The sequence below is a fragment of the Dendrobates tinctorius genome, unplaced genomic scaffold, assembly GCF_039654945.1.
Source record: "Dendrobates tinctorius isolate UK_male_01 unplaced genomic scaffold, ASM3965494v1 ptg000037l, whole genome shotgun sequence".
Lineage (NCBI taxonomy): Eukaryota > Metazoa > Chordata > Amphibia > Anura > Dendrobatidae > Dendrobates > Dendrobates tinctorius.
Genome location: NW_027361705.1, coordinates 31,147,014 through 31,174,931, shown reverse-complemented (window position 1 = coordinate 31,174,931; position 27,918 = coordinate 31,147,014). Strand labels below are relative to the sequence as shown.

The window sequence follows — 27,918 nt, the reverse complement described above, 5'->3', positions numbered from 1 at the left end:
AGCTACAGCTGACAGAAAGATTGTAGAGAGGCTCTACAGGCAGAACGATGATGGAGAGGAGCTACAGGCAGAATGATTGTGGAGTGGAGCTACAGGCAGAAGGATTGTGGAGAGGAGCTACAGGCAGAAGTATTGTAGAGAGGAGCTACAGGCAGAAGGATTGTGAAGAGGAGCTACAGGCAGAAAGATTATGGAGAGGAGCTACAGGCAGAAGGATTGTAGAGAGGAATTACAGGCCGAAGGATTGTAGAGAGGAGCTACAGGGAGGATTGTAGAGAAGAGTTACAGGCAGAAGGATTGTAGCGATGAGTTACAGGCAGAAAGATTGTAGAGAGGAGTTACAGACCGAAGGATTGTAGAGAGGAGCTACAGGGAGAAGGATTGTAGAGAAGAGTTACAGGCAGAAGGATTGTAGAGAGGAGCTACAGGCAGAAGAATTGTAGAGAGGAGATACAGGTGGAAGGATTGTAGAGAGGATCTACAGGCAGATGGATTGTAGAGAGGAGTTACAGGCAGAAGGATTGTGGAGAGGAGCTACACTGATAGGCAGTAGGAGATCTTCAGGTAGAGAGATTGGCAAATGGAGATAAAAGCAGATAGACTGGAGAATGGTGCCATAAGCAGAGAGAGAAGAGAGTGGAGATACAGGTTGATTTAATGGAGAGTCTTGCCACAGGCATATAGAAAAATGGAGCGACAGGAAGATGGGATAAAAGCTATGTACATGTAAGAAAATGGAGCCACATGCAAAAAAATTATAACGGGGCTATAAGGCAGATAGCTTGCAGAAATTATTAATAGGCAAATTGATTGGAGATTGGAGTTTCATGCAAATAGGGGAAAAGAGCTAGAGGCAGATAGATGAATGGAGATACAGACAGATTGAAAAATGGAGTAGATAGATACAAAAAGTGGAATGACAGGAAAATTTAAAGGAGAGTGAAGCTGCATGCAAGTGCGTAGATGAGTAGAGCTGTAGGTAGATGGAGAGGAGAGAGTTAAAATCGAGGCGCTACCGGCAGGAAGGTACTGTAGGAGATTGGCGATACACACTAATTATTGGAAATTAGATCTACAGGCAGATGGATTGAAGAATTGTGCTAAAAGCAGAATGATAGGAAAGTGGAGCTACGTGGATCAGGAAAGCGGAACTGCCGGACGAGTAGAACTACAGGCAGAAGGATTGTGGAGAGGAGCTGCAGGCAGAAGGATTGTAGAGAGGAGCTACAGGCAGAAGGATTGTGAAGAGGAGCTACAGGCAGAAAGATTATGGAGAGGAGCTACAGGCAGAAGGATTGTAGAGAGGAGTTACAGGCAGAAGGATTGTAGAGAGGATTTACAGGCTGAAGGATTGAAGAGAGGAGTTACAGGCAGAAGGATTGTAGAGAGGAGTTACAGGCAGAAGGATTGTACAGAGGTGCTACAGGCAGAAGGATTGTACAAAGGTGCTACAGGAAGAAGTATTGTGGAGAGGAGCTACAGGGAGAAGGATTGTAGAGAAGAACTACAGGCACAAGGATTGTGGAGAGGAGCTGCAGGCAGAAGGATTGTGGAGAGGAGTTACAGGCAGAAGGATTGTAGAGAGGAGCTACAGGCAAAGGATTGCAGAGAAGAGCTACAGGCACAAGGATTGTGGTGAGGAGCTGCAGGCAGAAGGATTGTGGAGAGGAGTTACAGGCAGGATTGTAGAGAGGCGTTACAGGCAGATGGATTGTGGAGAGGAGCTACAGACAGAAGGATTGTAGAGAGGCGCTACAGGCAGTAAAATTGTGGAGAGGAGTTACAGGCAGTAGGATTGTGGAGAGGAGCTACAGGCAGAAGAATTGTAGAGAGGAGCTACAGACAGAAGGATTGTAGAGGGAAGCTACAGGCAGAAGGATTGTGGAGAAGAGCTACAGGCAGAAGGATTGTGGTGAGAAGTTACAGGCAGAAGGATTGTAGAGAGGAGTTACAGGCGGGAGGATTGTAGAGAGGAGCTACAGGCGGGACGATTGTAGAGAGGAGTTACAAGCGGAAGGCTTGTAGAGAGGAGTTACAGGCCGAAGGATTGTAGAGTGGAGCTACAGGGAGAAGGATTGTAGAGAAGAGTTACAGGCAGAAGGATTGTAGAGAGGAGCTACAGGCGGAAGAATTGTAGAGAGGAGCTACAGGTGGAAGGATTGTAGAGAGGAGCTACAGGCAGATGGATTGTAGAGAGGAGTTACAGGCAGAAGGATTGTAGAGAGGAGTTACAGGCAGAAGGATTGTGGAGAGGAGCTACAGGCGGAAGGATTGTGGAAAGAAGTTACAGGCAGAAGGATTGTAGAGAGGAGTTACAGGCGGAAGGATTGTAGAGAGGAGCTACAGGGAGAAGGATTGTAGAGAAATTACAGGTAGAAGGATTGTAGTGAGGAGGTACAAGCAGGATTGTGGAGAGGAATTTACAGGCAAAAGGATTGTAGAGAGGAGCTACAGGCAGAAGGATTGGAGAGGGGAGTTACAGGCAGAAGGATTGTGGAGAGGAGCTACAGGCGGAAGGATTGTGGAGAGAAGGTACAGGCAGAAGGATTGTAGAGAGGAGTTACAGGCGGAAGGATTGTAGAGAGGAGCTACAGGGAGAAGGATTGTAGAGAAGTTACAGGTAGAAGGATTGTAGTGAGGAGGTACAAGCAGGATTGTGGAGAGGAATTTACAGGCAAAAGGATTGTAGAGAGGAGCTACAGGCAGAAGGATTGGAGAGGGGAGTTACAGGCAGAAGGATTGTGGAGAGGAGCTACAGGCGGAAGGATTGTGGAGAGAAGGTACAGGCAGAAGGATTGTAGAGAGGAGTTACAGGCGGAAGGATTGTAGAGAGGAGCTACAGGGAGAAGGATTGTAGAGAAGTTACAGGTAGAAGGATTGTAGTGAGGAGGTACAAGCAGGATTGTGGAAAGGAATTTACAGGCCAAAGGATTGTAGAGAGGAGCTACAGGCAGAAGGATTGGAGAGGAGTGCAAATAGAAAGAAGAGTGGATGTAAAGGTAGATAAATTGTAGTAGAGATACAGGCAAAGAGTTATGAAAATTGAGCTAAAAGTACATAGGAAACAGCACAGAACTGCAGGCAAATAGGGGAGTGTATGTACTGGCAGACAGCTGCTCTCTCCTATCAAACTGTCTACCTGTAGCTCCTCTCTCCAACTAACAGCAGCCAGAGAAGAGAAGAGTGGAGCTACAGAAAAATAGATTAGCGAGTGAAACTACAAGCAGATAAATTGGAGGATAGAGCTACAAGTAGTAGAGTGGATGAAAGTTTGGAAGAACAGGCAGATAGAAACGCATTGGGAGCTCTTTTGTCCTCTCACGCAGTCCGTAGCAAAGTGAAGTCACACATCAGTCAGTTCTTCATCGGCCATTTTTTTCCTGCCGCGTAACCAGGGACGCCACCGGCCCCTGGCCCTGCGCGGCTGATTCCTGATCTCTGGATCCTTGTTACTCTTTGCGGCACCAGCCTGCCAATATCTGCGGAAACAGCCAGACTTCCAGGATTTGTCCCGCTGTTTGGCATCTTCACCTCTGCCTTCTATTCCCTGCATATGTTAGCCTCTTCCCGGCAGACAGGCATTGTTTTCTTGGCATTTAAAGCTGGGATGTGGATCGCCTAATATGCAATTGTGAACTGGGTGATTTGGTATGTTGCATATATGTGCCTAATGGTGAAGACTTATAATGTCTGATTAACATTCTCAAATAGAGTATTATATGCAGCCGTTCTTTTGCGAGAAATAAACAGCAGAGAACATGTACATGGGAAAGATCAGCCGTATACAGATAAGAATGTGAAGGTTCATGGAGATGAATTAGAGAGTCAAAATGTAGATGAATAGGAGAGAGGAGCTGCATGCAGCTATAACAGAATAGAGTGCAGCCAAACACAGATAAGAGCACAATGGTGCAAGAAGATAGGAGAATGGAAATTCTTATAGGCAGAAGATGGATGACAGCAATAAAGAGCTGCATGCAAATGCATCAAAGCCGAGAGATGTAAAGTGCTTCAATAAAAAATACCGTACTTACTGTATGTAAATGGGAGGCATATGGACAGACGTCAAGTGGTGCTATCCCACAGCTTCATATAGTTCAGAGGTCGTAACGCGGTCACATTTATACTCACCATAGTGTGCTGTGCAGCCAAACTACATGGCATTGCCAATTTTTTATTTTTTTTGCAGCGCTGTTTTTACATATTAAACACGTTTTTTTTCCACATACTGTTTTCATGTTTAAAAAATAAAGTTTCAACCAAAATATAAGTGGCAAATTACGGTAAAATAATTGCAGCACACGAACACTGCATGGTGCCGGACACTTAGGTGGCGTCACTTAGACAGTTGGAGCTGTGCACAAAGGGGAAAAAAAGGTCTGCAAGAGGATAGATTAGATTTCTTTGCACCATTGGATCGGAGAATGGAGCTTGCAAGGATACAAGGCTAATATTGCATTTTGTTGGAAAAGCAGTCAAAAGGTACACCTTTGGAGAATATCAATAGGTTGGGGTTTTTGGTTCAATAAAAGTTTTATCTTTTCCATGTTCAAGGTAGAAATAGGGAGACAGGCAGACAAGAAAAGATAGAGAAAAGGTAAGAAAGAGAAGATATGGAAAACGGAGGAGAGACTTTAGGCCAACAAGAGGGTATACATGGGCTTCATGTCCAGAAAACACAGGAGATTAGGCTGTTGGAAGTAGAGGGAAGAAGAAACCATGCGACATCTGCAGATCTATCCATCAATTCAAATGAAAGGGAAAGGGGGGAAAATATGTTTAGTTAATAAATAGAGGGAGGTCAAAAATGAATACTAGGATGAGCCAAACCTTCTGGAACAGACATAGAATTGTGTTAGTGAATATGGTTTAATATTTGTGAAGTTGCCTATAAAGATTTAAATAAGGTCACATCTCCTGATACAATCTTGAAATGCCTCAGTCATATGGGGCCATACACTGTGCCTGGCATTTATCTGAAAAGGACTTGAAGGGAGAACATTGGGAGGAGGACCATATAAGAAGATTCTCTCACCCAGTCAGGATACCCAGGCTTCTTCTGAGTTATGATAAGTGGCTGGAAGCAGATGACTGACAGGGTATCCCAACAATCCTGATCTCTCGTGTCCTTTTAAGCTAGATACCAAGCTTAGGATACAGCTGATAGTGACAGTGGTGCTTTCAGTTGTATCATTAGGCCCACATGTTTCAAATCCTTTCCTGAGAATGAATTTGAAGTGACTGAGTAATTATCATGTCTGTTCCAGTTTCATGTCAGAGGTAGGCAACACTAGATCCCCATAAAACCCTTTTATATTCATATCTAATTTAGTCTCTCATATTCATATCTAAGTTTATATAATCTATTGGTCATATTAAAGGGGTTGTATCTTCAGGAGTGCCCCTGTCCAGGCTATCAGCTTCCTGTTTGCCTTAAGGCGGTGGTTTGCTGCTGAAGATTGAGCGTTAACGATCTCCAAGGCTGCTAGCAGAGGTAACGTTACCTCTGCAGCATGGGAGAAGTGCAAGGGGACTGAAGCAGGTTTGATCTATTGATCTGGCCAGCTTCAGTGTGGAGCAAACAAACTCTAAAGCATAGAGCCTGTAGTGCTGCAAGCTCCTTACCTTCAGTAGGAAACTGGCCACTCTGGGACCATCGAGTGGCCGGTGATTAAGGTAAAAAGCTATACAGTATACAACTAAAAATTCCTCCATTCTTCAGAATGGAGAGGATTTTTGATCAGATGAAAATTGCAAAGTTGTTTTGTTTTTTTACGGGCACTTTGCAGTTTTACCCATTTAAGAACTTGAGACACTGATGGTAGGAACCATGCCTCGTCATGAAGCTCCTGAAATACTATGATTGCCTACCACTGACCAACAGTCTTGGCCCAGCCTGCAAACATATGGAAAATGGGGAGAGGCTTTACATCCATTGGGAAGAAATGGAAAAAAAAAAGTGGAAATAAATAAAATACCATCGTATTCTTCTCCGTGTTCTGTAAGTGAAAAGAAATCGTTAGCTCACTTATCTCCTGTTCTCCTACGTGAAAAAGCAACTTCTTAACCAACCAGTTATGTATTGCAGACCATCAGGCTTCTCATGCACAGAACTTCTGACCGGATCACACTCTTTTCTGGCAGGGTGTTTGGTGTTCTTTAACCGTGAAGTGCAAAAACTTCTCTCGAGAAGTAGGTGAGGACTTTGCTAAACGTCAACGTAACGTCTCAGCATTGCTGACATAGGCAATTGCCATGCAAAATCGGCATTGACACAGGCGTAGGCAGACATTACATATCAATATGCACTGATTACCAACCAATTCCTGCATTCAGAATCGCCAGATCAGTAGGAACCAGTGATACCGACTCGTTTTAAAGAGACCTTGTTGGAGGCCGTAGGTGAAATATTGAGGAAGGTCAGTTAATGGTTCCTCTTACCTTCCTCCTCAGCCACCTGATAACTTTCCTCTTCTTGAATGGCTACCTCCTCAACTTCAGGTTCTTCTTCTTAAGCGGCAAGGCAACATAGTTCAAGCAGTAATGCAAAAGCAAAGATTTGGGGGTACAGGTAGTCAAAGGTTAGAAAGCAAGGCAGGTAGAAGAAAGAAGAAAGTGCAACATAAAAGCCAATGCATAATAATAGGCAGCATTATAAGAAAAGGCAGATCATCATTGCTGTCGTAAAAAAAATGCATTGATTGAGCTGCAATTTTTAGATTTTCATGCTGAAGTCACAGTCATTACTGGCTGGTTTCACACTTACATTTGTTTGCAGTATTTCTATTTGCTCAAAATCTCATCCTAACATCAATTTATTTATCTGAATGATTACAAAAAAAATAATGCCAATTGATCATGATGGGACCGATGATCCTTTTAATTTTATCCTTAATCCATCCAGAGATCCATCATGATTAATTTAAAAAAAAAACATACTGCAAAAAGAGGCATGTGCGAATGTGCCAGCAGGCATTCTTGAGATAGACTTAGGTGTTTAAAGGGAATCTGTCAAAAGTATTTTGCTACCCTAACTGAGAGCAGCATGATGTTGCAGCAGAGACACTGGTTCCAGCGATGTATCACTTACTGGGCTGCTTACTGCAGTTTTCATTAAAATTGCTGTTTTGTTTTCTGCAGATCTTGCAGTCCTCTGAATGCTGAGCTCTGTATAACCCCACCAACACCACTGATTGGCAGATTTCTGTGTACACTGTGTATAGGCAGAAAGCTGCCAATCATTGGTGGGAATGGGGTTATACTGAGCTCATGAATATGGAGGACTACATGGCAGCAGGTTTACTAGTCCTCTATGGAGAATCTCCTGCTTATAAACAGCGATTATCAAAACTATAGCAAGCAGCCCAGTAAGTGACACATCGCTGCAATCAGGGTTTCTGTCTCTACTTTAAGCAGCTCTCAGATTAGCTGGCAAAAACCTTCTAACAGATTCCCTTTTAAGAGGTCTTGCCATGGTAAAGTGATGGATATTGTTAGCATAGGTCATCAATTTATGATCTGTGGGATCCAACAGATATCAGATCCCCAGTGGTCCTGAGAAAAGAAAAGGTTGTCCAGTACTGAAGTTATGCATTTTAATTTGTCCTGCATGTTGGTGGTCAGGACCACCTCGCTGTGCAATGAGACGCAGCTGGTTTCATTTGCTTGAAATGCATTCTGCCGAACAGGTGGGTGGTGAGAAAAATCGTGAAGGGGACACAGTGCTACACCTCCTTCAATCTCAGGATCGGTGAGGGTCTAAGCAGTTGGACCTCTATCGATCACAAAGTGATGGCATATCCTAGTGCCAATACTCTACATGGTAAGAAGACCCCTTACTGTCCGGTCTGTATGCCTAGATCGGATCACCGCTCTCCTTGGTCCTACTGAGACAGATTTAGAGTGCCATGGGGTGTAAATCTGGGACAGTAGAAGCTCTAGAAGGGGCGTGTCGTGCCCTCCTGAATAAGGCTAAACGCGGGCACGGTCTTTGCTCCTATTATTAATCGTAACAATCACCAAGCCATACTCATCCTCAGAGCTGGTATTTTGACAAGAGAGCACTTGCTCCAAGATGTAGACATCATATCACCACATGATCTCCAGGTCACAGCGTGCCTCATGCAGCACAGATACCAGCAAGCACGTCCCATCCCTGAGCGCTAATTATCTAGGACCACTGGTGGCAGCCACCTGACTGTATTTAAATAAACTCTGCCAAAATCCAGAATTCGCATGATTTACAGATGAGTTTTGGGTTACCCTGCTGTCACTTTACTTATTTTTACAGATACTGATTTGGAGATATGAAAAAAGTGGGCTCTGGGGGTCACCTCCTATTTGTAGGTGGGAATGATGAACAGATCACATACCTTCTTGGGGTTCTTCAATTGGTTCATTAAGAAGAGAGGGATAAAAGACAAAGGGAAAAAAAGACAAATGAGCCATCAGGACCTTAAGCTGCAACATTACATAACACAGAGGGATGCAGAGCTCTAGCACAGAGCACACAGTGACCTGTACACTTGATGTGTCTGACAGTCTAGTCATTATTCAATATACATTGTGATACTGAGCACTCTGAGCCTCCTTTTCAAGACTTAAGATTTAAAGAAAAGTATGAGATTTGAAAAAAGTGTTTTGGGTTTTTTTCCAGAAATGGCTCCATTCTTATTCGGTGATTGTGTTTGCTATTACAGTTCTGCCGCATTCACTTGAAGAGGTTCCGAGGTGTATAATAAAATCACCCCATCACGCAATTCAAATTCAGGTGTCAGGACGGGCTGCAGTCTAAAGAAACACAGCTCCCGAGACCTGTGTCTCAACTGACATAGCTGTCTTGTAAGCACACCTTCCGGTGAGCTGCCAGAGAAGGCGAGAGAAGAAATAAATCTTCTCGGCTGACTGCTCATGGAGGACTGATGCTAGAGGAACGAAAATATTTGTGCTCAGTTAGCCAAAGAAAAAATGTATTTCTTCTCCTGTTACAGCCCATCTCCAGCAGCTCTCTGGTTTGTGTGCTTACAATGAGCTCCTCTGTCAGTAGAGACACAGGTCTAGGGAGCAGTGTTTCTGCAAACTGCAGCCTGTCCTGACATGTGACTAGGATGGGCTTCCATTTGAATTATGTAAAGGAGGCTATTTTATTACATTCTTGGAGATCCCCTTTAAATGCAATACCAGACCTGGACACAGGTGGTGCTGTTTTCTGGCAAGAAACTCTTTTTTTTCCAATCTCATAAACCCCATTAGACTTTTGTACCTTTCCCTGTTTATTTCAAAAGGAAATGCCATTGTATGTTGACTATTGTATAACCAAAGGTAACCTCTAATACCCTCTTAAATGAAAAGTATGAAATTATTTTCAGTATCGGGTAAATCAATATATAATCATTAATCTTGTTTGCAGATAACATATACATTTACCTGTTATACATTAATCTGTTCACAATAATAAGTGTAAGTAGGAAGCAGATGTGTACCCTAATAAGGACTAGGCATGTCACTTGTTCTAAATATGAATTTTATTTTTCTTACTTGGTGTAAGTGCCACTGTTCTCCTAAATCTGTTAATCTTTATATTTTAGCCCTGTGGTTTTCTGTTTTTAAGACTTGGCCTCCTCCTCCTCCTTGTATATAAATCTAGTCTGTTTAGCCATCTGGGTGTGGTCCTCAAAATACTCCCAAAGAGAAAAGTGATGGTCACGCCCACTTGACTAAATAAGAGCAGATTTCTTTACAAGAAAGAGGGGTCCATAACGCAGAAATGGAGAGAAGGAAGAACAAAAGCAGAAAAACTCCAGATTCAGGAGAACAGCAACATTTACACCAAGAGAAAAAAAAAATCATTTATGGCAAGTAACAAGTTCTTTTTAAAGCTCCAGGACCTATATGCCAAAATCTGACAAGATCACCGTGACCTCACCTATCAGATACCATTTATAGTGTCCTCTTATACAACACAAGAGCCTTTAGGACCTTAGACACTAGGGCATAGAGGTGACCGCTACATCTGCACCACGGCATAGGGGTGACCACTACCTCTGCACCAGGGCATGGGGTGACCGCTACCTCTGCACGAGGGCATGGGGTGACCGCTACCTCTGCACCAGGACATAGGGGTGACCGCTACCCCTGCACCAGGACATAGGGGTGACCGCTACCTCTGCACTAGGGCATAGGGGTGACCGCTACCTCTGCACCAGGGCATGGGGTGACCGCTACCTCTGCACCAGGACATAGGGGTGACCGCTACCTCTGCACCAGGACATAGGGGTGACCGCTACCTCTGCACCAGGGCATAGGGGTGACCGCTACCTCTGCACCAGGGCATAGGGGTGACCGTTACCTCTGCACCAGGGCATAGGGGTGACCGTTACCGCTGCACCAGGGCATAGGGGTGACCGCTACCTCTGCACCAGGGCATAGGGGTGACCGCTACCTCTGCACCAGGGCATAGGGGTGACTGCTGCCTCTGCATCAGGACATAGGGGTGACTGTTACCTCTGCACCAGGACATAGGGGTGACCACTACCTCTGCACCAGGGCATAGGGGTAACCACTACCTCTGCACCAGGGCATAGGGGTAACCACTACCTCTGCACCAGGGCATAGGGGTGACCGTTACCTCTGCACTAGGGCATAGGGGTGACCGTTACCTCTGCATCAGGGCATAGGGGTGACTGCTACCTCTGCACCAGGGCATAGGGGTGACCGTTACCTCTGCACTAGGGCATAGGGGTGACCACTACCTCTGCACCAGGGCATATGGGTGACCACTACCTCTGCATCAGGGCATAGGGGTGACTGCTACCTCTGCACCAGGGCATAGGGGTGACCGTTACCTCTGCACTAGGGCATAGGGGTGACCACTACCTCTGCACCAGGGCATAGGGGTGACCGTTACCTCTGCACTAGGGCATAGGGGTGACCACTACCTCTGCACCAGGGCATAGGGGTGACCACTACCTCTGCACCAGGGCATAGGGGTGACCACTACCTCTGCACCAGGGCATAGGGGTGACCACTACCTCTGCACCAGGGCATAGGGGTGACCGTTACCTCTGCACTAGGGCATAGGGGTGACCGTTACCTCTGCATCAGGGCATAGGGGTGACCGTTACCTCTGCACTAGGGCATAGGGGTAAATTTGCTGATGACACAAAGCTAGGAGGGATAGCTAATACTAGAGAAGAGAGAGAGAGAGGATTCAAAAAGATTTAAATAAACTGGAGAAGTGGGCAGCAACTAACAGAATGGTTTTTAACAGGGAGAAATGCAAAGTACTACATCTGGGCAATAAAAATGGAAAAAGCATATATAGAATGAGAGGAATAGGGCTAAGTGACAGCACATGTGAAAAAGACTTGGGTATACTAATAGATCACAGACTGAATATGAGTCAACAGTGTGATGCAGCAGCAAAAAAGGCAAATGCAATTCTAGGATGTATTAACAGAAGCATACAGTCTAGATCACGTGAAGTCATTATTTCCCTCTACTCCTCTTTGGTCAGACCTCATCTGGAATATTGTGTCCAGTTTTGGGCACCACATTTTAAAAAAGACATCAACAAACTGGAGCAAGTTCAGAAAAGAGCGACCAGAATGGTGACCGGTCTGCAAACCCTGTCTTATGAGGAAAGGTTGCAGGATTTGGGAATGTTTAGTTTGCAAAAGAGAAGACTGAGAGGAGACTTAATAGCTGTCTACAAATATCTAAAGGGCTGTCACATTGTAGAAGGATCAACTTTATTCTCATTTGCACAAGGAAAGACTAGAAGCAATGGGATGAAACTGAATGGGAGGAGACACAGATTAGATATTAGAAAAAACTTTTTGACAGTTAGAGTGATCAATGAGTGGAACAGGCTGCCACGAGAAGTGGTGAGTTCTCCTTCAATGGAAGTCTTCAAACAGAGGCTGGACAGATATCTGACTGGGATGATTTAGCGAATCCTGCTTTGAGCAGGGGGTTGGATCAGATGGCCCAGGAGGTCCCTTCCAACTCTACGATTCTATGATTCTATGATTCTATGATTCTATGACCACTACCTCTGCACCAGGGCATAGGGGTGACCACTACCTCTGCATCAGGGCATAGGGGTGACTGCTACCTCTGCACCAGGGCATAGGGGTGACCGTTACCTCTGCACTAAGGCATAGGGGTAACCACTGACTCTGCACCAGGGCATAGGGGTGACCGTTACCTCTGCACTAGGGCATAGGGGTGACCACTACCTCTGCACCAGGGCATACAGTGTTGGCCAAAAGTATTGACACCTCTGCAATTCTGTCAGATAATACTCAGTTTCTTCCTGAAAATGATTGCAAACACAAATTCTTTGGTATTATTATCTTCATTTAATTTGTCTTCAATGAAAAAACACAAAAAGAATTGTCCTAAAGCCAAATTGGATATAATTCCACACCAAACATAAAAAAGAGGGTGGACAAAAGTATTGGCACTGTTCGAAAAATCATGTGATGCTTCTCTAATTTGTGTAATTAACAGCACCTGTAACTTACCTGTGGCACCTAACAGGTGTTCGCAATAACTAAATCACACTTGCAGCCAGTTGACATGGATTAAAGTTGACTTAACCTCTGTCCTGTGTCCTTGTGTGTACCACATTGAGCATGGAGAAAAGAAAGAAGACCAAAGAACTGTCTGAGGACTTGAGAAACCAAATTGTGAGGAAGCATGAGCAATCTCAAGGCTACAAGTCCATCTCCAAAGACCAGAATGTTCCTGTGTCTACCGTGCGCAGTGTCATCAAGAAGTTTAAAGCCCATGGCACTGTGGCTAACCTCCCTAGATGTGGACGTAAAAGAAAAATTGACAAGAGATTTCAACGCAAGATTGTGCGGATTTTGGATAAAGAACCTCGACTAACATCCAAACAAGTTCAAGCTGCCCTGCAGTCCGAGGGTACAACAGTGTCTACCCGTACTATCCGTCGGCGTCTGATTGAAAAGGGACTGTATGGTAGGAGACCCAGGAAGACCCCACTTCTTACCCCGAGACATAAAAAAGCCAGGCTGGAGTTTGCCAAAACTTACCTGAAAAAGCTTAAAACATTTTGGAAGACTGTTCTCTGGTCAGATGAGACAAAAGTAGAGCTTTTTGGGCAAAGGCATCAACATAGAGTTTACAGGAGAAAAAAAGAGGCATTCAAAGAAAAGAACACGGTCCCTACAGTCAAACATGGCGGAGGTTCCCTGATGTTTTGGGGTTGCTTGGCTGCCTCTGGCACTGGACTCCTTGACCGTGTGCATGGCATTATGAAGTCTGAAGACTACCAACAAATTTTGCAGCATAATGTAGGGTCCAGTGTGAAAAAGCTGGGTCTCCCTCAGAAGTCATGGGTCTTCCAACAGGACAATGACCCAAAACACACTTCAAAAAGCACTAGAAAATGGTTTGAGAGAAAGCACTGGAGACTTCTAAGGTGGCCAGCAATGAGTCCAGACCTGAATCCCATAGAACACCTGTGGAGAGATCTAAAAATGGCAGTTTGGAGAAGGCACCCTTCTAATATCAGGGACCTGGAGCAGTTTGCCAAAGAAGAATGGTCTAAAATTCCAGCAGAGCATTGTAAGAAACTCATTGATGGTTACCGGAAGCGGTTGGTCGCAGTTATTTTGACTAAAGGTTGTGCAACCAAGTATTAGGCTGAGGGTGCCAATACTTTTGTCTGGCCCATTTTTGGAGTTTTGTGTGAAATGATCAATGTTTTGCTTCATTCTCTTTTGTGTTTTTTTCATTTAAGACAAATTAAATGAAGATAATAATACCAAAGAATTTGTGTTTGCAATCATTTTCAGGAAGAAACTGAGTATTATCTGACAGAATTGCAGGGGTGTCAATACTTTTGGCCATCACTGTAGGGGTGACCACTACCTCTGCACCAGGGCATAGGGGTGACCGCTACCTCTGCACCCTCTATAGCTCTACTTCTAATATACATAACATGATTCAATTTGCAAATTTACCCCACACATTACTGAGTACAGGACACTAAGACATACCTTCTTGTGTTTCTTCTGCCAGACATTATAACATTGCGGCAAGAGCAGGGAGAGGAGGCAAGAAAACAGACAAAGCAAATCACATTAGCAGGCAGCAAGGACCTATGGAGCACAGAAGAAGTCACAGCTGCAGTGCACCACAGAAAGGAGACACCATAGCCATATGTGACGGTAACGCACGACACACCAAATAACAGGAAACATGAATGTTCTCTCCTCCAGCACATCCATACCTGTGACTGTACAGAGACAATTCCATGTAGCTACATACAGACACACTGACATGCACGCGGTCTAATCAGGAGTTTTTACATTGGACCTGATCATTATACATCTCTTGTTATAAGAAACAAAATGTCAATAGATATAAAACATGTTCATGCTGTATTAATCCTCCATCGCTCCTGATGTCATAATGCTCTTTAGGCTTTTAGAAGTAGAAGGGTTTTCTCCTTAAAGGGACCGACCACTACTTTGATATTGATGACTAAAGAGGGGTCATAGGTAGCAGATCGGTGGGGGTCCGATACCTAGCGCTCCCATAATGTTCACATGCTGTTGAGTGCGGCATTTTATCTTCCATACCACTTCCTATGGCATGTAATTGGGATGACCGATGAGACACTACAGTCTCAACCTCCGCCAATTTAATAAACTATGGAGAAGTGAATTGCATTGACCGGTGCTTCTAAATTTCCATTATTCAAGTAGATGGAACTTTGTTCTTTCAGCAAAACTGTCTAAAAGAAAATTGGTCTTTGTTTTCCGACACAACCAGATACTAGGTTTCATTGTTGGGAAAATAGATCTTGTTAAATCAAAGCTGCTTTGCGATTGGGTGTTATGAGAAACAAATATAGGTTTTGAAATTTTTGGGATCGGTTTACGATACCTGCCATGTGACATGTGTAATCGATCCTGCTCATCTCCTGATGTGGAAATGAGCGAAACCGGGTTACTCTTTTAAAGAGGATATATCAAAAGATCAAAAGTGGCAGTTTTTCCTTTTAATTTATACCATCTGCTTCCCCTGAGTATGCCTTTTTTTTTTTAATCCGCCATACGGTTTTAGAGATACGGTCCTTTCTATTCAGTGCTTATATTTATAGTCTTTACCGAGTTCCATGGGGGCATGGCTCCCTGGGTTCCATGGGGGCGTGGCTCACCAGGTTCCCTGGGGGCGTATCTTAACACTGCTCTCTGAGCCACACCTCCTTGGAAAAGGCCATAAAAGTGTATACTAAATAAAAAGGCACATATCTCTGGAACCGTAAGGCGATTTAAAAAAAAAATAAAATGCGTTATACTCAGGGAAGCAGAGGGGATTAAGTAAAGGCAAAAACTGGCATTTTTAACAGTGTCAGATCTTTTTTACATAACAATAATCTTGAAGTCTGCAAACCATATTCTCCTGACGAAGAAGCAAAACGCGCGTTGGGGCGACGGGGAAGCCAGCGCGACCACTATATCTCATGTAAGTGCCCGTAGGAGTTTCTTCTGATGTTATAGATATGCTTATCTCTTAATGGATCATTGGGTTCATTGAGTGATTGCCCGCAAGGTGCTGTGTGTATACATAATCACTGGTAGACTGATTGGAAACAGCACTCCAATGCATTTGTACACAGGCTATGCCTGATAGAGACTAAAGGTTGTTTTCATGTGAATACGGTCATATACTTACTTTGTTGCACATTATTTAAGCACATGCGGACATAGTATTTTTATCATCTAGCAGTAAGCTGTAATTGTTGTTTTATTTAATTACAGGCTATGCTTGTGTATAATGATATTCTATAGGTCTAATTTATTGGATTATTGGGCACATTTGCAATATGGCTCCCTGTTTGGATTGCAGTCTTCCTGATATGTTGTATGAATATTGTGGACATTTTATCTGTAGCATATTGTGCATAATAATATGTGTAATTTTGGCAATTTAAACTATTTCCCTGTTGTGTTCAATTATTACAATAAGAGCTTTTGCCCATGATTTGTTTTGGGTTTTTTGTGTGTTCATATCCTGCGTCAGTCAAGTAGTGCTTAAATCCCCAAATTTCTGTCTGAACCATAGTTTTATAGCTTTTAAGGTTTGCGGTAAACTTAAGCCCTTCGAGTTCAACCTATAGCCTAACGATCCAGAGGAAGGCAATAACGCCATGGGACAGACATTAATAGCTATGCCATGCCAAGACACTGGGGATCACCGTATCTGTGAGTATAATTCTGTATTCTATTTCTTATATCGGGTGATGATGACTCACCTTCATCGAGCGCAACGACCAATAATTTGGGGAAAACCGAAAACCCATAAATGACATTATGATATCGTTTGAGTGGAACTGAGGATTTCAGGAGGTCAAATACACTGCACGCTTATAAAAGCGACTAACGTCCGGGTGTCAGATAGAAGCCATTGATATTGAGTGTCCGGTTATATATGTTAAACGGGCAACCGGCGGCGTGTGTCTCCTTCACTGCGGAGCCATTGTACAATATCAACCGCATATATTGCACATGGCGGCGGGCGGCCATGTTTGAAGTGAAGGGGTAAGTGACATTAGTGACATTGTAGGGAATCAGTGTTATAGCGTTAGGGCTTAGTGGTCAGGGAGGTGAAGAGAAGGAGATCACCCATTTACCTTCTTCGTATTCTTCTGTTTGTGTGCGGACATGAAAAAAAATTAAAAAGTCATATGAACAGGGACAAACATGCAACGTAAGCAGCACTGACAGATGTCACCTCGGCTACGGAAACGTATAGCGACACAAAAACAAACACGACTACGAGAAAGAACAGGAACATAGACTAGTTCTGCCTAAGAGGAAGTAAACGTTTCGCCCGGCCACCTACAGAGTGATGTCACGCCGCTCAAGAGCGAGGTGTAATCATATCACTGTGCACTTAGCATGGCGGCCATTGCACCTAAAAGGAGAAGTTGGCACGTAGCTATTAACCTCTACAGAGCCAGCGTCCTAGGCAAAATGTGATGAATACTTCTAGCTTAATTCCTCTTAAAGCAGTCAAAATGGAAAACATTTCATTCTAGTATGTTGAATATCATGGCAAGAAAAGTGTTCTGCGACATGGAACCTATGTAAAGATTAATAATGGCTATTTGACACACAGGCCAGCAGGGGGCAGTAGAGATCCTGTTAGTGCGTTATACAGCATGAAACCTGTGCTGCAGCTAAAATCTAAATGATGGCAGGCGCCTTTACATCGAGTACACTGGTGATCTCGCTAGAGAGAAATAGTTGTTAATTGTCGGAAATCAAAAGTGCACATATTATATAAGAAGAAAAGGGATGAGCAGTCATTAGTCAGTGGTGGGATCAATCTGGGTATCTGAGAGGGGCGGAAATAAGAAAGGGAGCAGCTGTTAGAATTAAGGGTAGCAGAAAAAAAGTTTGTAATTAATGCAAAAAAAATCAGTACGTAGTGGGGTACAAACATCCAGTAATTCATTACCAGTTGCCCTTTTGGGGCCATTGACCCCCTGATGACACTGATTCATCGGTGAAACGTTTTTTGGACAGTAATTCTCACTTTTGTTAATGCAAACATCTGACATGATGTGGTTCTGTCACAGATAGAAAAAAAAAAGCAACGTGGCCGTAACGTGTGAACAAAGTCTTAGGGCTCCTGCCGATGATCGTCTTTTTGGTCCGAGTACGATCCGACAGCGCTCGAATCAATGGGGCCGTGCAGATGAACATTTTTTTTTTTTTATGGACCAAATCCGCATGTGAAAAAAAAAAGTCGCGGCAGGCACTAGTTTCTACCGGAAGCAAGTCTATGGGTGTGATAAAAAAATCAGACAGTGGAATATTCGATTTTTACAGATACATTGCAATTCGGTAACATAAATAACCCTGTAAATGATTAATGGCTGCTACTGGGAAAAAAAACGGATTGCCTACAGATGACAAGTGAGAAAAAATATTGCGTCCACTTTTCTGGATGATTTTGATAACTCTGCCTAAACGTTGTATTTTGAGCAGTGGGTGGATTTCTTCAGGTACCTTTTTTGCCCCCAAAAGAGCAACTTGCATTGTTATCCTTTGCGCTCACATCACACAGATCTCAGTAAATAAATGAGAAATACAGATGTAGCAGAGTTGTGTTTGTCATTGATCTTCTCTTTGGTGCATACATAAAGCTAATGCCATAGGTGTAATTTACTGTCACCCGTACGGCTCATTCACGCATCCATTTTTTGCATACCAGCGCTATCTATGGTTTTCACGGATAACACGTGTACTCACAGCAGTGAATGGGGTCGTCCACGTGCCCGTGATTTTTTCAAGGAGCAAGTCTGTGGATACGTGAAAAAAAATCAGACAGCACTCGGGTGCCATCTGAGTTTTGACCGTTTTCTTATGACCGCTACATAGGAAACTTTAAGAGAAAGTCTTCTTTTTGTTTATCTCTTATCTGAGAAAAACTGGTGAAACTCGGATCAAACTATGATGGTAAGAAAAATGGCATTGACCAAAAACCCTGATGAAATCCGGACTATTTTCTGGGTATGAGAAAAATGTCTGACCCCTGAATGAGTCCTCTGTTGGGCTGAATTACAAATTCAACTCTGCCACTTGTGTATATATAGCATTGACTGAAGTACAGTGCTATTGATGACCTGTCCTTTTAGATAAGACATTGATATCAGAACAGTGGGGGTCCGACACTCATACCCCCCTGCTGTTATCAGCTCTGACAGCGGCTGGATATTATCAGTATGTAAAGCAGAACACTAGCACTCGGGGACTGCAGATCATCTCTAGCGAAGAGCGAACGTGCTTGGATAAGGTGTTATCTGAGCATGCTCGGGTCCTAACCGAATGACTTTGGCGTGCTCTAATATTATATTCAAGTCCCCACAGCTGCATGTTTTGCTGCTGTTCGACAACTGCAACACATGCCTGTTTGTTAGACAATCCCTGCATGTGATGTAGCTGTCTAACAGCTGCGAGACATGCAGCTGCGGGGACTCGAACATATTTTTTGAGCACTTTGAATTCACTCGGTTAGCACCAGAGCATGCTCAGATAACACCTTATCCAAGCACGTTCCTTCATCACTAATAATCTTCTATTTAACTGAAAAGGAGACCCAGATTGCGGATCTCATCCAACCCTTATTTATTATCCCCATATTTAATTTAATCATGCATCTTGGCTGGAGCAAAATAGTAAGGATGTTATATGTGAAGTAAATGAGTTTGGAGCTTTACTCACCCTCCACCTGCTCACTGATAGATGATGATGAAAAAGAGACAGATGACAAAGAAAAGGAGACAAAAAAAAGAGAGAGGAAGAAAAATATGTTACATTTTAAAATGAAATCTTTTTTTGTTTATTTTGAAATGTTGTACCTATATCACACATATCTTCCCAAAATATGAACTAAATCTCCTAAGTGCTCATGGCAGAATGAAAAATTCCCAAAACGTAAACTAAATCTCCTAAGTGCTCATGGCAGAATGAAAAATTCCCAAAATGTGAACTAAATCTCCTAAGTGCTCATGGCAGAATGAAAAATTCCCAAAATGTGAACTAAATCTCCTAAGTGCTCATGGCAGAATGTTTAATTCGTGTTTTCTATGGGCATAAATCCCAACACTACATGCAGGTTAAAATAATATGCTTCTAAAATAAATACTGTATTGATAGATTATATATTTAGAGAAACAGAACAGCGTCTTTAAGGAATAGACAGATAGATGATACATATGGTATATATGAGCTTTAGCCCGACACCAGCCCTATTATAGGTTTCTGTTCTCCAGATACTTACACATCTTCTGTGTCAGACATGGTGGCTTTTGGTCGGCTGAAAAAGAAACAGAATACATTAGGAATGTGAGAACTTAGAACCATTAACCACAATTTATCGTGTGGCTGCTCTAAAACATATATTAAACATATTAATACAGTAGCTAGACGGATACCCGAGCAGATCCTTTGTTGCAAGGTATTTTATGCATCTGCCCATATTTATTGTTGCTGCAGTTGTTTTACATCCGTAGACTAATACAATGAGATCACCCACCTTCCTAGACCACCACATGCCTTAGGCCTCTTTCACACTTCAGTTTTTTGCATCAGTTATAATCCGCCAAAAAGGCGGACAAGCGGATCCGTTCTCAACTGATGTGAACGGATGGCACAGGATCCGTTTTCAGACGGATCCTGAAAATGAAGAAATTTAAAGGAATCGCAGAGAGAGAGAGAGAGAGAGAGAGAGAGAGAGAGAGAGAGAGAGAGAGAGAGAGAGAGAGAGAGAGATTTTTTTTTTTTTTTGTCCGGCACCCAGAAAGAAATTCGGGTTAAATCAGTGTTTGCAGGATCCGCCAGAGGAAAAAACGTTACAAGCTCCGTTTTTAAATTTTTGAGGATGGTGACGGACAGCAACTTTTGGCGGATCCTCACAAAAAACGGATGCAACGGACAGCAATCCGTCACAATCCGCCATTAATGCAAGTCAATGGGAAAAAAACGGATCCTCAAAAAAAATTTGAGGATCCGTTTTTTTTTCAAAACCTGGCGGATTGTGACTGATTGTAAAAAACGGAAGTGTGAAAGAGGCCTTATGTGTCACATACCATTAAATGGAGCACTTACTGATTTTATTTGGGTCTGATCTTTTTTGTTTTATCCCTAACGGAACCTTTGCTCTAATCTATGGACCTGACACTTGTCTAGTGCAAGGCAAGATGGCAGTGCGACTCTACAGCTTAATTTAGACTTCCACCCTGTAAGGAAAACTTGGGAAGCCAGCACTGCTGCCTGCGTGACTCAGATGTTACATGAGCCGGTAGAGGCGGGCTGGAGACAACTGGGCATTCTTGTCTATTTTAGGACCTCTGGGAATGTCCTTTAAAGGTGATTTGGACCTGAGAGTACGGCCATTTTTTAGATAATTTACAGCCAGGATTTTGCTTTCCTTTGGGTTTGCCAAGATTGGAAGCTTTTGCTTCATGGCAAAGTCCATGCATAGAGAAGTCCCCTGTTCCTAGTAGTAGGTAGAGAAGACATTTGCATTTAGGAAGTGTGTATGTTAGGCCTCTTTCACACATCAGTATTTTTGATCAGTATTTCATCAGTATTTGTATGCCAAAACCAGGAGTGTCTCCAAAACAAAGAACAGGCATCAGTCTTTCAATTATATATTTTTCTCGGTAAGTTCCATTCCTGGCTTTGGCATACAAACACTGATGCAAGACACTGACCAAATACTGACGTGTGAATGAGCCTTTATGAGTATTCACGGAGGTGTGTGTTTTAGGAGTATGTCCATCATATTGAGGTGTGTATACTTTCCAGATAAGGGTTTAGAGGAACTGACTTGAAGGTTCAAGGCCTCTGAAGGCCAGAAGATCCATTTTGTCAGTGTGACACCTCTCCAGTGTCCTGACACTAAGGACAGCTGGAACCAATTAGTTCTAATCAACCTGTTCTCCAAATATCAACCTCTCTGGCATCTAGGTCACATAAAACATCTAGCCATGCGATGCCCGACTAATAAATAGAGCATGTGATGACAAACAATGGCGCCTGTCCTGTGAAGTCTACCCAACACCTACCACCCCCAGCATTCCCTACTGAGGCTGATGTATGTGGCATACATGTGATTATTTATATAAACGACACACAGAGTCAGAACATGGCCTCTGGATCCTTCCCTGATCAGACATTAGAAGACCACTTTCCCCATGCTTATTGTCAACTGGCTTTGTACAACCTTCAAAAGACCACTTCAGTAAGAAGACCACCCTTTTATCCCAGCCTAATATCAGATCTCGTGTAACTAAATTAAGTTTACCCCATAATTTCGTGCACATTGTCTATTTTCTTTAAGAAGACCACTCGCGCGCACATACACACAAGATCACTTTTCAATACAATTTTTGGTGGTGGTCATCCTTCAATGGATTCAAAACATTGTTATAGATAGATCAAGATAGGAGAATGGAAGCATTCTAATTCAAGAAAATTATATGACTTCAGCCATGAAGCAATTTTTATACCGTCTCTGCCTTGATAAATGCCCCAATCAGCAGGTAGAAACGTTGCTACATAGTTGATGCAGTTTTTCATGCGAATTGGAATGTTGTGGTTATTCTATCGATGGATAAATTAAAAAAATAGAGATAGATAGATAGATAGATAGATAGATAGATAGATAGATAGACATTCACAGGAGGCAGGTTTATTAGGCAGCACTCTCCGGTGGCACCCAACACTATGCTGGACCACTGCCAGGGTAAGATTAATGGCATCGGTCTTGCCATTCTCAGGCTTAGCCTGGATTCCTGCTCTCCGCATTTCTCGTACAGTGACTCCACGAAGGGATTTAAAGTGGGATCTTACTAATAAAGTAAAGTATTATATGGATATTCTGTTAAGTCATTTGTTTCCTATGTGACCATTGTGACCGGTGGTCTGCCAGTGGAAGTAGTTGTCCTTGGCCATTGAGTTGTACCAGAAATTACAGTTTTCTACACCTCTTCTACTGATCCATTATATTTAATCCAGGACCATAACTGATCTAGAAAATATTGATGGAGACTGTCTGGTGCTTCCCCATGTTGGAGGGGTGTCCTTCAACCCCCCACCTCACCCTTCTCTTACCTGTGGCAGGAGAGCAGAGAGCAGCACTGGGGGCCCCGAGCAGTTGTGAGACTTTTCAATCACCCCCCGGCCTGGTTATGTCTCGCAATTATACCGAAATGTGATCTGCACCCTACCAGGATTGGACACTGTCTATGGGGGGGCGAGGAGGGACACGTCCAAGGGGCAGGACAAGTGTAGGAACAGCTGCTGAACACTGGTTATTGGGGAGGGGGCACACTTGAGTTTGAGCTCAATTTACGCACTAATTATAGACCAGGCTGGACTGCAGAATTTGGAGATGTTCCCTTGTGTGTGTATGGGGGTGCTGTTAAATTAAGAAGACCACCTTCATGGTGGAGGGGGAGGGCGCACTCGGCCCTTCATTTCCAGTTGCATTCCATCAAAATCAATTGAATCTGCCCAAAAAAATCAGAAAATAAAGTCAAGAACATTTTTTGCTATATTTGATAGATATGGAATATTGTCCTTCGATATAATTAAAAATCTAAAGTGTTATTGTTAATATGAAATGCAAAATGGCTGGCTCCAGACACTTAAATGTTAATTAACACTATGTGTACTTCCATACATTCACATAAAGGTGATGGCATGGTGACAATTCTAGGCATTCGAGTGTGAAACTGAGCTTTATTGTTTGAATATTTTATTATTCCGTGATAATATTGTACAGTTTATAGTAATAATTGCTCTGAAGAATTCTACACGTTATGGCCGCCCATGACTTATTGGCCCCGGAGGGCAAGCTCCATGGCACAGGTTTCTAAGAAATATCAATTTGGCATGGCCAGATATATAGGGTGACCTGTGAAGTTTTCTGAACAGTAGGGGGGGCCAGAGTCCCACTTAAAACAGTGGGTGTTCCCCTCCCCTTGACCTTTCTTGAGCCCCCCCCCCCCCCTTCTTCCACCCAGATTCTGAGTTTTGCTGCCCCAGTTATGGGGGGTCGTTTTCTTCCAGTCTTAGACGGGAGAAGGGAGCTGGTCTCAGCTTGCTGGACACCTGCTAACCGCTTCACACAGGTAAATAAATAAAAAGGGGGCGCAGGTGGGGAAATGATGGCTCAAACAATTAGGATTGTTTTGCCAAAAAAAAAATATATATATTATTATTATTACAATTCTGCAAATGGATTATTTAACTGTCCTTGCAATCATGGGAAGGAAAGGGTTAACTGACAATGCACACACTAGGTGATAGGGAGAGATAAATAGATAGATAGATAATAGATACATGATACATAATAGATAGATAGATAGATAATAGATGATAGATAGAGAGATAATAGATAATAGATAGAGAGATAGATATATAATAGATAGAGAGAGATGATAGATAGATAGATAATAGATAGATAATAGATAGAGATAGATAGATAGATAGATAGATAATAGATAGAGAGATAATAGATAGATAGATAATAGATAGATAATAGATAGAGAGATAGATAGATAATAGATAGAGAGATGATAGATAGATAGATAGATAATAGAGAGATAATAGATAGAGAGATGATAGATAGATAGATAGATAGATAGATAATAGAGAGATAGATAGATAGATAGATAGATAGATAATAGAGAGATAATAGATAGAGAGATGATAGATAGAGATAGATAGATAAATAGCTAGATAGATAGGTAGATACATAGATAGTTAGATGATAGATAATAGATAGATAATAGATAGATAGATAATAGATAGATAGATAGATAATAGATAGATAGATAGATAGATAGATAGATAGATAGATAATAGAGAGATAATAGATAGAGAGATGATAGATAGAGATAGATAGATAAATAGCTAGATAGATAGGTAGATACATAGATAGTTAGATGATAGATACATAGATAGATAATAGATAGATAGATAGATAGATAATAGAGAGATAGATAGATAGATAGATAATAGAGAGATAATAGATAGAGAGATGATAGATAGAGATAGATAGATAAATAGCTAGATAGATAGGTAGATACATAGATAGTTAGATGATAGATACATAGATAGATAATAGATAGATAGATAGATAATAGATAGATAGATAGATAGATAGATAGATAGATAGATAGATAGATGATACAAATCTACTGCATTATCTAAGCCCAAAATATGAAGCCTGATCTCACAATCAGCTCTGCTGCAATGGAAATACTTACATTGATCTTTTGTTAGTTTGTAGCTGTGTGCGACATTCAAGTGTTAGGGTACCGTTACACGTAGCGATGCACCAGTGATCCCGACAACGATATGGATCTCTGGTACATCGCTAGGTGGTCGCTAGTGAGCTGCCACACAGGCAGATCTCACCAGGGACATCGCTGGGGACGGGGGTCGCTACTTACCTGTCAGACGCGGCGATCCTGCGTCCTCCCGCCCGGCTCCACGCGTCGCTCCTCGGCGCCAGCAGGAAGCCCAGGAGGAAGCAGACGAGGAACGGTCCAGGAGCTTCTCGCGCGACCAACGATGAGCAGCGGGGGAGCCGGTCGGAGGTAAGTATCACATGCAGCGATATCGCTAGCAATATCGCTGCTACGTCACAAAATCGGTGATGCTTTAGCGATATCGCAGTGTGTAACGGGGGCTTTAGTTTCCAGATCATCCCAGAGATCCCTAACTGTGGTAATACTGATATAATGGGTTACATTCCTGCCCCGTATGAAGGACTAAATGATGATTGATGTTCTAGATATGAATGGACTTTGAAAGCCGAAATTAACCCCCTAAGTGCCCAATTTGCTTTTATTTTTTTTTTAAATGGGCTCTGGACATCACCTTGATAGCTCTATCTGAGAACTGACAAGTATCACAAGAGGCCATACATGTCTGGTCCAATCCGGAGCCCTGGTGTTCACGTGACCATAGGTCTGGCTACTATTTTCATGACTCTTAACATAGAAGACTGGGATTATGTTACTGTGTGGTAATCTATTCGATGCCCCATGGGATGTACTGACTTGTGTTTCACTGTGCAGCTATATATATATATACATACATATATTTATAAATATAAGTTTATACACATTTGTATAACTCAAATATGCAGGATGTAAGAATGTATCATTATTTCTCTATAACATTTCCCTTTATTTAAGTAAATCTGTACCTTGTATTTAGCCATTTTCTTGTGTGTGCGTATATATATATATGTAACTATGTATATATAAATATATATATATTTATATATATGCACACACATTTTTATACATATATATATACACGCACACATATATATGCACATATTCTTATATATATTATATAATATATATATATGTATTTATATATATATATACGCAGTATATATATATAGTGTTATTATTGCTATTTTTTTCCAATGGAGCTTCCCTGACACTATTCCTACACTTCCCTGCCGCCATCTTCTGCTGTTCTCGGCATCACTCTGGTAGGTTTTCAGCAGTTTGTGACCTGTCGGATCGCTGCAGTATTTGCTGGGTGATCTGGAAGTCACAACTCAATGTAGGTCTGCGGGAGCCTGAACGAGGCCGGAACAAGGCCTCATAGACATATTGAGGACTTGCGCCCGGTTACTCTGACTTCCAGGCAGTCACAAGTTGCCGTCACGAGATGATGGTGGCGTGGGACCGAAGCGGCACTGGGAAGAGCTGAAGACAGAGGCTGGTAAGTATGAAGCTAGGTTCTGAGAACTTACATTAGAAGCTCCAATCCAGCGATGAAATACAAAAAAAACCCCGCTGAAGTGGTGCTTTAAAAAAAAATCTTGCAGTGTTAACATTGATTACTAGGCCTAACATAAGACTCCTAATTCCTGTTCTTCACGTGAACACTAGCACCAGTATTCTGATTCAGCACACATTTGCCTGTATAGAAGTGTTTTCTAGGGATGCTGTAATGTGGGCAAAGGTCATTGTGCAAGGAGGGGGAGGAGGTGAGCTGTGACATCACCTATTGTGAACGGTGGATCTTGTGAACAAAGTAGGAAATATGCGTCTTTCATAAGGCCTAGTGGCCAGTTTTATAATTGCAAGAGCTCAGATTTATTTACATTGAGAGTGATGTTGAAAACTATCAAAAATTAAACAGAAAATACCTTAAAGTGGTTGTCAAGAGACTTTTATATTGATGACCGATACTAAGGAAAGGTCAGCCATATATGATCGGTGGGGTTGCGACTACCGACCTTACCGACAATCGGCTGTTCCCAGCCCCTGCCGGATGTGCTCAGTTGCAAAACTGCACAGCACAGCTCTGGCAACTGTATAGTGGTCGCAGCAAGGTACTGCAAAACTGACCTTTATTGAGTCAAATAGGGGTCAGTTGTGTAGTACCAGCCGTGGCCACTATACTGAAGATGGAGCTGTGCTGAGTAGCTCCACATCTGATCATGTCCGGTCCAGCGATCTCTGGTACTGGGAACATCACTCACACTATGTCAGCAAGCAGCCTCTAATGGTATCCATCTCATTCAACTCCTGCATTGATCCTGCATGTATTCACTCTATTATATGTCAGCAAGCAACCTCTAATGGTATCCATCTCTGCTTGCTGTCTGCTGTCATCTGCCGCTTTACCAGCTAGCAACATATATTAATGTGCCTGCTAAATCATTGGTATAATTCATTTGTTGCATTGTACTTAATATTCACTGTTGTATATCCATGACTGGGGTCACTCTAGATGTTATCTGGTGGAAGGTGGCTATAGCATGTAGATGTAGCCAGACCCAATGTCTTTGATCATCTAACCACCCTCTGGTGTGCTGGCCCCAGCTGCCAAATTATCCCAAACCGGCTCTCACAGTCCATCTCTCCTGACCCTGTAGTGTGGGCTATATATTTAGAAACATTCTAAGGGGTGCACCCATGTGTGGGGTTGCACACATCCCATAAGCATCACAGAAGCTAAGCATCAAGAAAAAGCAGTTATTCTATGGCAGTTAGTCAGGGCAGGAGTCAGGTAACCCACACTTTGCTCTTCCTTTTAGCCATGTGCTTTATTTCTATCCTCCTGTGTTGCCTTGCCATCCACATTCACTGCCCCATCCCCCCTCCATCATGACTCATACACATCAGCCCCTCTATACTTCCCTCTCCCATGTACAGCTCCCATGCACTCCTCACCTTCCTGCAAAACCTCAGCCCATCTTGCCCAAACACATCGCACAAAAAACTTCTTACAATTCCAAAAATTACTTGCTCTTTATCTTCCTACTCCTACTGATCTCAGGGGACATGTCCCCCAACCCCAGTCCACCATACCCTAACCTCAT

The 27,918-nt window shown here is 42.8% G+C and overlaps 2 protein-coding genes and 1 long non-coding RNA gene across 4 annotated transcripts in view; 1 reads left to right on the top strand and 2 right to left on the bottom strand.

Annotated features, from left to right (window-relative positions):
* Positions 1–8,463, bottom strand: part of TNNT3 (troponin T3, fast skeletal type) — a 29,029-nt gene extending 20,566 nt beyond the window's left edge. For both annotated transcript variants that reach the window (XM_073574044.1, XM_073574042.1), the window contains exon 1: positions 8,373–8,463. In XM_073574044.1, coding sequence (XP_073430145.1) covers positions 8,373–8,448 — 76 coding nt within the window. In that variant the 5' untranslated portion in view covers positions 8,449–8,463. The remainder of the gene's footprint in view (positions 1–8,372) is intronic.
* A 10,730-nt stretch (positions 8,464–19,193) lies between these two features.
* On the bottom strand, positions 19,194–22,752 carry LOC141088144 (uncharacterized). Its single transcript, XR_012231849.1, has 3 exons — positions 22,668–22,752; positions 19,831–19,866; positions 19,194–19,285 (listed from the first exon to the last, which is right to left on the bottom strand). It is a non-coding gene; the product is annotated as an uncharacterized lncRNA (long non-coding RNA).
* An 862-nt stretch (positions 22,753–23,614) lies between these two features.
* The window catches only part of PRR33 (proline rich 33), a 48,920-nt gene continuing 44,616 nt past the window's right edge, over positions 23,615–27,918 (top strand). Inside the window, exon 1 of the mRNA XM_073574037.1 lies at positions 23,615–23,689. The gene's annotated coding sequence lies outside the window, so the exon portion shown is untranslated. The remainder of the gene's footprint in view (positions 23,690–27,918) is intronic.